General features: G+C 37.6%; 1 protein-coding gene across 1 annotated transcript in view; it reads left to right on the top strand.

The window, feature by feature from the left end:
- Nucleotides 1-415: 415 nt before the first annotated feature.
- The window catches only part of LOC139731992 (homeodomain-only protein-like), a 28,312-nt gene continuing 15,891 nt past the window's right edge, over nucleotides 416-12,836 (top strand). Inside the window, exon 1 of the mRNA XM_071642865.1 lies at nucleotides 416-636. Within this exon, the coding sequence (XP_071498966.1) occupies nucleotides 472-636 (165 nt within the window). The 5' untranslated portion in view covers nucleotides 416-471. The remainder of the gene's footprint in view (nucleotides 637-12,836) is intronic.

Raw genomic sequence — 12,836 nt, 5'->3', positions numbered from 1 at the left:
CTTTCGTTTCGCTTATTTGCTCAGAGGGAGTGCTAGTATTTGAGCGAGAGTCGGATAAAAGTGCGCCACTGCGCTATTTAACTACAATGAAGTGACCGTGTGTGGGCGTGTTTACTAGGTAGCGAACACAAATGACTGCTGCCGTGTTTAGAATGACAACACTCGATAGCGCTCTCTATCACAAACAGGGACGTATACGCAGGTATCTTGCAGGCGTTGCTCATTCGACGTGTGTGCATGCTCTCCGAGCAGACGAACTTACTCGGCTGAGCTCCTATCCAGTACGCCTACAGGACTCGTTCCAAACTCTAAACCGTTACTAGGTGTGATTTTTTTTTTCTCATCACACCGCGGGATATCCTAATACGAAGAAGCAAAATTTTGTGGATTAACTTGTAACTGCAACATTCAAGGTTGGAAAGCTGCCATCGGTTTTTATTAGTCAACTCCTCGAATTTGCTTGAGAGAATCATGAGTGTCCAGAGTAACGGCGGGAGCACGTCACCCTCGGGGGTCACGATCACGGCGCAACAGGAGAAGGTGCTCGAGCAGGAGTTCAAGAACGAGAGGAACTGGGACGAATTCACGTTCGAGATGGTGGTCGCGGAGAGCGAGCTCAGCCGGAAAGACGTCGAGGTGAGAGACTTTGATCATGCACCATCTTTGGAGAGGTTAAAGCGCGCCAAAATCTTGCCTTCTCGCCTTGTCATTAATTTGAGGCCTGTACATCGACCTTTGTTCGTTATTATAATTATTTGCTCTGTTCCCCTAGCAACATATTGCCATTCTGCATATCATAACGAGTGGGCCTCAACAGACCACTTTGTCATACTAGCACTTACAAGACAGGGGTTTCTCACTTACTGTAGTTTGTAGTAATCAAGTCTTTCATTCTCACGATGCACTACCGGCGACTTAAAACAATATTGCGTAACACCGTTATTGAAAAGAACTGAAACACCAGACGAGTACGACCTGTCAATTAGATGCATGCACGGCGGGGTGGGGGCCTGGCGGGGGGGGGGGGGGGGTGAGAGTGAAGAACGCTTCAATGATTTCTACTATTGACCGAACATAATTTGCTTTAGCAATGTCAATATATATATATATATATATATATATATATATATATATCCCTAGTTGGCACCTTAGGGAGACATATTGGGGGAAGTGTCTTCATTAGGGAGACAACTGGTAATTAAGGAGACAATTTTCGTGTCTCCATTACGTAAACTGCCATTGAACATGTATGAATAAATTTGCATATAAAACAAATGGAAATGTCTTCCAAATGACCCATCTAGGAGTATATATATATATATATATATATATATATATATACATCTGTATATATACTGACAGAGGCGAGAACAGCTGATGAGACGGTCGACAGTATCATGCCTTGACGAATGTTGCGTAAGCAGCCGAAGGGATGCCACAATATTTAAATTGTGAATTACCCAAAGCTTGTAAGTAAATACGTGGCGCCGACACGCTATGACTACTGTACTTAGATTGCATACTCGCGTACAGGATATCATTCCATGATTGCAAATGTACAATTGTATACTCGAATAAGATGAGATATAGGGGTAAAGTTCATTGCTTCGTTATCATAACGCCTCTTATCAATTCGATTCATATTGTGTACTTTTACGCATATATGGCTATATACCTAAGTGTTATCTTCCAGGGTGCATTTCAGTTTGCTTAATCCGTCTCTCTTATCGATTTGCAGAACATACGTTGTCCATACTTTTGGACCCTATTAGAACCGATCGCCAACACACTGTAGTCATTAGATAGATGCACCTTTTTATAAAATGTATCCGAAGCTGCCAGCACTTGCAAAGCGATTCAATCTATTTTCATGATCCTGATCATTTTTGTTCTTGCTTGAATAACGTTTCGGTAACATCAATATGAACCTTGGCAGTAATCGACGGAAGCGCCAATTTCAACGGGGGCATGTGAGCACGTGACAGGCGGGAGCAAATTACAGAACGACATTGACAAACACTTCCCTATCAAAGCTGCAAAGCTTTCTAATTTGGCAGATGATAGGCAGTGACAGTAACACATTATTTATTGTTGCTCAGTTGAAGGACATTATGTGGTAGAGATTTATGCATCAAATTCAACGTTTGCTATAAACTCTGCCGCGTTTCCTCTGGTAATAGGACGTCGCAAACGTTAGCAAAAATTTCCTCATATAGAAAGGGGTCCTCTATAGGTGATATTTGTATAACAGTCAATTGTGATTTTCAACGGCTCGCCTTGTTGCATTACCACACCTGGCTTTTGGCACGGGCTTGAGGCCGTGAGGACAGCAACTGTTGTGACACATCCACTTTTGTCGTGACACTACACGCGCAATATCATGGCCGTGGCGCTGCGGAGACACGTGCCAGATCTCACTAAATTGAGCATACACGCTTTGTTCATAATGATAGAGATAATAATATGATAATACAGACTCAGTCACAAACATACACATGCACACATACACGCACACACTATCACATAATATTATGCATCTCTCTCTCTCTTTATGTATATCATAATAATTATTGAATATATATATTGTGTGTGTGTATTTATATCGTATAAGACGAAGAAGTAGGGTAGTAATGCATTTCAGTCTAACAGTGCTATTCATTAAAACCAAATTTTCGACGCATGCACACGTCTTCTTCAGGGTCGACATACTGTACAAACATCATTATATATATATATATATATATATATATATATGAAATAAAAACAAAGAAAATTAGTAAAAAGTGCAAAACTCGTATATCTTAATTGCATTAACTTAACGCACGTGAAAGTTCTTTCTTCTCCCGTTTAAGGACGTGTACATTTACATTATTTGCAAAATTGGCACAATGAATTGAGAATGTTGATTCAATGTTAATCATTTTAGTGTGAAAGCGCTTTTGCTTAGAGATGGGTCATTCGTTTTATTAAAGGACAAGTTCACCTTCATAAACATAAGGATTGAGAAAATGCAACAATATTAGTAGAACACATCAGTGAAAGTTTGAGGAAAATTGGACAATCGATGCAAAAGTTATGAATTTTTTAAATTTTTGTGTTGGAACCGCTGGATGAGGAGACTACTACAGCTTGTGAGTCATATGCGTACAACAGTATAAAGAAAATGTAAAAGAAAATTCAACATATTTTCACTTTTTTCGCATAATAAAAGAGCACTTGACTTGCCTCTTTCTAAAGGCAGGGGGAATAATATTACCCATAACATTTGTCGGTAACGAGTCAGGGGAATGTGTACTTTTTTCAAAAGATGGAATTTTGTGAAATTCTCTTTATATTTTCCTTATATTGTTGTACGCATGTGACATCTAAGTTATTCATACACTGCAGTAGTCTTCTCATCCAGCGGGTACTGCACAAAAACTTCAAAAATTCATAACTTTTGAACGGATTGTCTGATTTTCCTCAAACTTTCAATGATGTGTTCTACTAATATTGCTACATTCTCTCAATCCTTATGTTTATGAAGGTGAACTTGTCCTTTAATGTTGTTACTGATGCAATCGAAATTGAAGGCAAGTGAGGTTTACTTGTGGTCTCCCAAAGACGCCAGCGTGGGATTTCGCACGCCGCTGATCAGGGAAAAAATGCAAACAAATAAAAATACGACAGAACGAATAAACACGAAAAAAGAATACAAACACAAACACGCGAACCCTCTAGACTCATATCACGTCCGTGAATTATTATGGAGTATGTTTGTGTGTGTGTGTGTGTGTGTGTATGTGTGTGTGCGTGTGTGAATTATCATACCTCGGTTGGGTGGATTATAGGTAGATTAATGTAGAGATAGAAAGTTATTGAAAAATACATGTTTTCGAACAAGCATTGAAGCGAAGCGATAACGTCGAGTCATCGACCATTATTCCTGCAATATTCCCACTGTGATTGGCGCCACTGCAGCCTTGGCGTCGTCTGCAGGGGATTCCCCGCTCTGAATTAAAGGGATAGTAGGATAGTTTTGGTTGAAATGAGGATTCAGGTACAAGTGTATGAACTACTTGAGAGATAATTACGAAACATTTACATCAAATATCAAAGAGCATATTCAACTCTAAGAGGAATATAAGTTTACTTGATGAAAATCGGTATTGAAATGGCTGAGACATCCAAAATAATACAAAGTGGTCCTGATAGAAGGTAGGACACACCCTTTATTAGGACCACTTTGTTTTATTCGTTTTTGGATATCTCAGCCATTTCAAAACCGATTTTCATCAAGTAAACGTTTATTTCCTCTTAGAATTGTATGCCTTGTAATATTTCATAAAAACGGTTCCTAATTATCCCGCATCTCAGCGAAAACCATATCATGCCTTTATAGTCCAACACTTCTTGTCAGATTAGACACCATTTTGATTCGATGATGACGTAGGGATGCAACTGGTCATTCCATGCATATGTGCGACTGAGATACAATATGCCTTACCTTCTATGCAGCTCTCAATGAGGGAAGGTTGCTTTTTTTTTCGCGGCGATCAATCATAATAAATCAATGTCTCTTCCTAAGAAATTGTTAAAACAATGATGATAACCTATTCATCCCGAGTTTATGCTTCCTCTCGATTCCCATGACGTGAGAAGATATAATGAAATGACTGGAATTTGATGCGCACTTTTTTTTCAGCACTGTAAATTACTGCAAAGTGTTATTTTGGCTCTAGAATAGGATATTCGTTTCCATGGTAACTGGTTAAAGACAGACTATATTTCATGATGCATTTGCATGTAAGTTGGGTGGTTGTGGGTGTATCTTTCCCATAAGAGCGTTAGTTATTATGCCGCTATTGCCTCACCTTAAACAACATGGTGGTCTATAGTATTACTCTCAAAATGATATAAAGATTAATATGTATATGTACCCATTTTTGGTACCGCAGACTGTCTGTCTGTGGAATGATCTTGACACTCTGTGACTCGATTGTAAACTTCCGTGTCATCGAGATTACAAGGTCGTTATCATGTTTATTCGCAAAACATCGTCAAAATATTTCCGAGGAGACCTGCATGCTGATGGGCCACGTTGCATACAACTATGCTAATTTTACAATTGATGATAACTCAGCAATTTATCGTAACTACCATACACCCAAAGCCGAGAAATCACGCATGGTGCCATTAATTGTACAGTTACGTTAGGTTTTTGTTTTGTTTTGTTTTGCTTTTGCTTTTGTGTTGTTGTTTTTTTGCAACGGGGTCCTGATCTAATTCAAGCTCATAACCAACCTCATGACAGAGAGTGTTCATCATGTGTTTTATATAATTTCACAATGATGCAAATATTTCCTTTTTTATTAGGAAATCGGTTCACATCACTTAAAGACTAACGTGTCATTAATAAAGACTTATGAAAAATTTTCACAGGCAATGACGGTGTCATAAAATAAATTTACCCAGCCGGGTTGGTAGCTCGATAGCAAGTTTTTGTCGTTTCGTTTAATTGTATAGTTGATCAAGCAAATTCTCCAACATGATTGGAGGTATAGATAGGCCTACATTTACTACATGAGCGACACTTCAGAAAATATATAGGGTTTCTTTATTTTGTTTAGTTGATGCGATTTCGTTTACAGTTTTTGATAGGGCTTTTAACGTCTCTAATTATGAACACATAATGTCGCTTGACTAACGGTCGTGGGGAACGTGAAGGATTAATGATCCGAAGAAAATAAGATAAACAAAACAAGGCTTCGCCAGCGAGTTAATTCCGTTTGTTTGTTTTCGTCGTAATGTAATTCACCTACATCTAGGTTAAGGACAATCACTTAAGAGACATGCTTTTGAAATTATTCAGAAAAATGGTTTGAATTTGATTCGTCGTCATTTTGGAAATTTTTGTTAAAACACATCACTAATCTTGAGCGGTGATCGCGTACAAAGACGCGAACAAGGATGAATTTCTAGTAAATTAACCGTATCGGTTCTCGTTCAATGCATGACGTAAACACGGTATAGAAATTGATGGTCTGTGAAGGATTGTTTACAATGCAGCTTCCATTTATGGAAACAAATAAATTATTACCCACCGGTAAAAGGGGTAAAAGGCAAACAAGCACAACGCAGGAACTGCGCATCGGATTATGAACAATCGTTTTTAGAGGACAATTAAGCTTGCAAAAATATGAAGTTCCCACGCCAGCAACAATTGAAAAAAAAATGATTGTACAAAATGATGATAGTTGTTCACTGTGTAGGGATAATAATGGTACTGAACAAGACAAGACAAAACAAAAAATTAAAAATTTTGTTACCACGATTTGAGAAAGAGAAACAAACACCGAAGTTAAACTCTTTTTAATTGCTGCCAAAATATTTGCGATGAGTAAAGTGTGTGAGGTTTCGTTTTTTTCCTTATAAAAACAATTCGAACCCTTTATATTTTACATTTCTCTTTGAGTTACCGATGATTAAAAAGAAGAAATCATCTAACGCCTCAACAATGTTTCAAGTTGCCGTTAATGATAATGATAATGAATAACACTTATAACTGTCCATCATTGATAACTTCACTCAGCCAATTAAAAGAGTGATTTTTTTTTTTCTGTGTACTCGCATTTTGTATTAAAAGCACAGCCTGATTTCTGCACTATACGCCGGTCACTCAATAGGCCCTTGCTACATTCGGAGAGATGGAGTCGAGTACCAACGTAGAAGTAGAAGTAGAAATAGTGAGTTCACTTTCGGTATAAGGGATGAAATGTAGTTTTTTTTTTTTCTCTCTCTATCTCTTTGTTTGTTTGTTTGTTTATTTCTTTCTTTCTTTTCTTCTTTCTTCCTTCCTTTCTTTCTTTCTTTCTTTCTTTCTTTTTCTTTCTTTCTTTCTTTCTTTCTCTCTCCCCCCCTCTCTCTCTCTAAAACTATCATTAATTTTCTCTGGCGTACAGAGAATGCAGCTTCCGGTACAGTTTACGCCGGATATCCGAGCTACTAATTCGGATGAATCACGATCCGGCATGTGCAGTCACACCGCTATTTATAGCTCGCTAAAGGCTAGAAATGGTGCAAACGTTGACACTGTTACCCGACTTCCACTCATTGCACTTTTGTGCATATTACTTTACTGCGAAACAGGAGAAAGATATAAAGGTCAAATCAAACAGAAGCTCACAACTAAACGGATAATGTAGTTCTGGTTAAGATGTGGGATTCAAATTCTGACTTTTTCCGAGATGATAAGAAACCACTAATGAAATATCAAAGAGCAATTCAATTCTAACAGGAATTCAAAGATGAAAAACGGTTTTGAAATGGCTGAGATATGAAAAAGCAAAGTAAATAAAGAACATCTAATAAAAGGTGGGTCCCACCTTTTTTAGGACCTCTTTGTTTTTGGATATCTCAGCCTTTTGAAGACCAATTTCTATCATAAATAATATAAACGTTTAATTCCTCATCAAAAAGGTTGGAAACCAGAAGTCCTATCTCAACCAAAACTATACCAGTCATCTAATACATTCTTTCGAACAGCAACGCCAATGATTGACAACTCTTTGAGGATTGCGAAATATTGTGAAAACTACGTACACTGCTATTGTGACCTGCCCCGTTTTATAAAACGTGTTCTCAGTGACAACTGCCACATTTCTATGACGAATTTGCTTTCAGCCAATCAGATGCAAGGATTCCAGTGGCTTGTAACAGCTATAACAACTTATCACTGATAACAAGTTTTATGAAACGGGGCCAGCAAGTCTCTGCCAGTGGCCAGTCTGCGTTATTAAATAAAGCCAATCATTTCCCCCTCCCTTTCTCTTCTCTTTATTCCGTTCTCATCATCATCATCATCATCATCATCATCACCATCGTTGTCATCATCATCTTCTTCTTTGTCTTCTGTCCTCTTTTTCTCCCTGTCCATCATCTCTCCCTTCCTCCTCCTCTCTCCCTACTTCCTGTTCTCACCTTCTAGTGTCTTCTTCTATATTTTACGCAACTCTCCTTGAATGCTTGTTTTGATGTCAGAGATTATTGTGTGCGTTATTTGTTTTATTGATCATACTGAAGGGCACCAGCCGGAGAATGAGCCTGTATTGTCTTTGCTTCCTAGGCCAGTTGTTCCTCGATCGATTTTTTTTCTTCTCCTTCTGTAATAGTAATAGTTGAAGTCCTGCTCTTTCAATCTTGGCAGATTTGATTTTGAATAACATTGTCATAAAGCGTGTAAGATGAGAAAATATGAATATGCAAATTATAAACACTAGCGTTTATATTTATGAGACTCCGATATTTTACGCATATATTATTGTGGGTTTTTTTTTTCTCCAGTGAAATTTCAATGTTATACAGTTGTTAGCAAATCTATTTCTCATCACATTTTGCATATACACACGGCTGCCAGGTATCTTAATTTACACTGGAAGATATGACCATTAAATGTACTGTGTCTGAAGAAATCTAGCCACCCGTTTGCCGCCATAGTACGTTGCATAGTGCAGAGGGTAGGGAGTCAAACTCTTGGAAATGCGATCTAAAAATGGTCCATTTATATGCAGACGACTGACTGACGGTATTGGATATATAATTGAACCCGCGTTGATCGCACGTCACTTTCAATACAAGGCAATTTTCAATCGATCGAAGCGAGGCGGTCTGTTTGAAAACGTGCATCGATAATAGCCCTGGGCAAGGTCATGCAACCGGGCCTTGAGGGAAAATTTCACGCACTGAGAGGCCATATATATACACTGATCCATAGGCTATATACTGCATATAAATGGATATCGTACAGTAGTGTTCAATTCACTGCATGGAGTGAATTGTGAGTTCGGGTTTAAATGTGCTGCAGAGAGAACTTTCAGGCCAAATTATTGGAAATGTGGGCTCTCCAAACTAAAACATGACTCTCCGTACTTCACGAACGAAGATGCGGTTTATATAGTCCAACGTTTGACGGATGTATGTCCCCCTCACCCATTTTGTCTTTTGCAATTTAAATTTATTGACTGAGATGTTCACGCATGCATTGGTGCGATCGTGATGATCATGATAGTGCACATTCAAAGCACATGGATGCCTATAAGTTGAGTAAAAACATCATAATATCAACTTTTAAAGATAAATTTCAGAGATGTTTAGGCCTGTAAACACGATAGGCACTACCATGGCGTATGCTTGTGTAATAAGCCTATTACAAGTGTATTACTTGGATTTTAGTCCTCATACAATGAGGTCACGTAGCAGAATGACCATCAATATTTTCAGTGCATCGTTGATGATCTGCATTGGAGGTGTGTGTGTGTGTGTGTGTCACTGTGTATATGTGTATGGTGTGTGTGTGTGTGTGTGCGCGCGCGCGTGTGTGTATGTGTGTCTGTGTGTGTTTGTTTGTCCGTGTTTACATCACGATCCGACACTCAGGAAATCAGATTATCGTGTGCCTAAACGGGGAGAGATATACACAAATTTATTACGGAAGCATGCACAGAAAGCGCCAAAAGCAACGAACTACGTTTGTTTTAATCTTGTTAACGGCATTTATACCCTTTCCCAATAACCCCATCCACTTCCCTAATTCACTTTCAACGTTGCCCTTTCAGCATGAAGATGAATTGAGATGCATGAGAAGACGTGTGTCATTACAAACAGCAGCTACACTCTATGATACTTCAAGGTATTTCAAATAAATTGTCCTGCGAAATAGAAAAGAGTTAAAAGGAATCACAAAATCTGTTCTATTGATAGATATGATAATTTAGATGATTATAATAGTAACAATTACCACTGTCTTATACACCTTTGGGCAATATTCACTTTGCCGTGCATTATAACGTGCGTGGGTGTTGAGGCGTTGTTACTTTTAGCACAACGGCATTGTACTTTTTCGGTTGCGATTTGGGGGGGGGGGGGGGGTAAGACTTCCAAAGTCGAAAATTGGTTAAAACGATGGAACGCAGAGAGGTAGAGACATTGTCAGGATACAAGTACAAATACGGTCGTCTATATAGAGGCATGGGTAGGCATAATACATTCGGATGTACATAATGTATAATTACATACACACACATTTTGATTATGTATGTATCTATATATTTATATATATTGCTCTCAAAAAGACCAGATTACATGGTAAAGGTTTAAGTTTCATTAAGATTCGACATTATGAAAGAATGGATTTAAAGTTTCATACAGTATATTATAACATTTGTCACAATCGCATGATATCAAAGGAAATTTTATTCTTTCTCTCTCCCCATCTCTCTCTAAGTATATACATGATACGTGTGTATATATGATATATATGTATGACATATGTAATATGTATATACAGTGTATATGTAACTAATGTACATATATATAACTAATATCATACTGTATATATATATATATATATATGCGATATATATGTGTGAATGTGTATGTGTGTGTTATGTATAATGTATAAGGTGCTAAGAATTGAAAATTTGCATTTTTCTCGGTCTTTGAAATTCTGTAAGGAGATCCAAATACTCCCAAGTTTGTATAAATGGCGCAGTCGTTGGTATGAGTATAGAAGAGTTGAACAGTTGAGGCAACAGTCTTGTTCTTCGTTTATTTGAGTTAACAAGCAATTACTCATCGTCGGTATTTTTGTGCCAAGGACTCAACAACTGTTATTGACGCTGCCTTTTTTGGATTGATGGCAATGCCAGAATTTTGAAGTGAATCACATCTAGCTTCGTATAGACATTCGTCGGAAAAACAAGCCGGAAAATCCCAAGAGCTGGCCACAATCGTTGTTGGTTATGAATTATATTCTATTCCCAGTAACTCGAAAAAGAATATCCCTACGGATCAGAAATCTCACGTACACATGAAACAAGATCTTTGAAAAGTGGGGAAAACAGAGCGAAGTGAGTGCAAGCTATGAGAGAGAGGGCATACGTGCGAGAAATCATCTTGCAAGTCGTGATAGTGAAAACTTGTGAGCGCATGGAAATAATCTCCTCTATTTCTATCTATATAAGCATTTCTTAGAGCAGAGTACTGATTCTGATTTTTCCCAATAATTACACGATTTTGCAATAAAATCATATGATACGAGATGTCTATAATGTATGGATACTTCTCTATACTTCTCGACAAATTAAATCATTTCCAAATTTGCATAGCATATACTGATTTTAAATCATTGCTTTATTAGAATTAGGTCTATGTAGTCGTGGAAGATTACTAATCTGACCTGGCTAGTACCTGCTTCTGATTTTTTCCCCAATAATTACACGATTTTGCAATATAATGATATGATACGAGATTTCTATAATGTATGGATACTTCTTTATACTTCTCGACAAATTAAATCATTTCCAAAGTTGCATAACATAATATAATGATTTTATATCTTTACCTTATTAGAATTAGGTCTATTTAATTGTGGAAGATTAACTGATATGACCTGACTATGCCCGTACCTGAAAATCGCTTTACGGTGATCATTGCATGCAGTTTGTCGGAAAGAGCAAGCCATGCTTCTTTTGCTGTCACTATGGCAACAGTGCTACATTTCACTCCATCATGACTCACCAGGACAACGATGAAAGGAAGGATTGGAATAAAGATTTGAGTTTCTTCCCATGTGATGTGAAACGTGACAAGTTGTGAGTGTCCATCAGCAGTCGCCCTTAATTATTGTATGTCTTGTGATGCTTGGGGATAGTAATCGAGTTACGTCACTCGCGCAAGTCTCTTAATTTTGACTTTGAGGAATGCATGGATATATCTTCAAAAAGTTTTATCCTAGTCACTGGAAAAAAACATACATATACACAAACAGTTCTAGAAATCAATCACATTCAGAATGATTATAAATGCCGCAAATAATATCTTTTCTGTACAGGTGATGTCTGGTGTTAAAAATATCATGAGGTGCAAATTTTGCTCACTCTGCCATTGATCAAAATTCAGACATATTTTCCCTAAATTTCGTTGAATTTTCATTATTTGCTAGAGGCATCCGTGAGTGCCATATTGTGATCAGTCCGCCAAAGCGTGAGAAATCAACGCACGTGTTTTCCCAAACCAAGTCTTTTGTAACAATCAAACCGAATTCCCGCTCTATGTCCTATACATTGATTGACTAACTGACTGAAGACGGTTTTAATTAATGGGATGAATCGGTTATTGTTTAACGTCAAAAAGAAAACAGGATCAAAATTCGTACTTATAAGAAAGGGGAGTCACTGATGGAATGATGCTCGAATCATGAATGCTATCATGCACTTATCAATAATCATGACATACGTTACAATAATTATGAAAATGAGTGAACTGGTGAAATTATGATTTAGAACCATGTGGGAGGAAATAAAGCAGAAAGAGAGAAGGAAAAGATCCCCATTGTACACGAACTTTAACAATCGCGATTTCCTATTTCTGTGTACATGTATATGATATAGGCTCTCCAATAGAATATTAAAGGGATGATACAGTATTGGTGGAGATGAGAATTGGGCTTTTAACTTTTTGCAAGATACCAAGAAACACTTACGAAATAGTACAGTGCAAACCATTTTAGGAGGAATTCAAAGTTTATTCGATGAAAATAGGGTTTGGATTGACTGAAACATCCAAAAACAAAGTAAAACAAAGCGATTGTATAATAAAGTGTGGGTCCCACGCTTTACTAGAATCGCTCTGTTTTGGATATCTCAGCCATTTCAAAACCAATTTTCATCAAATAAACGTTGAATTCCTCGTGGAATTACATGCTTTTTCAAATATTGCACGAGAAGTTTCTCATTATCTCACCAAAAAGAAGCCTGAAATTAGGTCTCAACCAAAACTATACGATCCCTTTAAGAAGG

Source organism: Diadema antillarum, unplaced genomic scaffold (genome assembly GCF_040938485.1).
Source record: "Diadema antillarum isolate AM-2024a unplaced genomic scaffold, OU_Dant_1.0 seq00000392_RagTag, whole genome shotgun sequence".
In the NCBI taxonomy this organism is placed as follows: domain Eukaryota; kingdom Metazoa; phylum Echinodermata; class Echinoidea; order Diadematoida; family Diadematidae; genus Diadema; species Diadema antillarum.
Note: the sequence above shows the minus strand (reverse complement) of the source record. Positions and strands in the feature narration are given on the sequence as shown.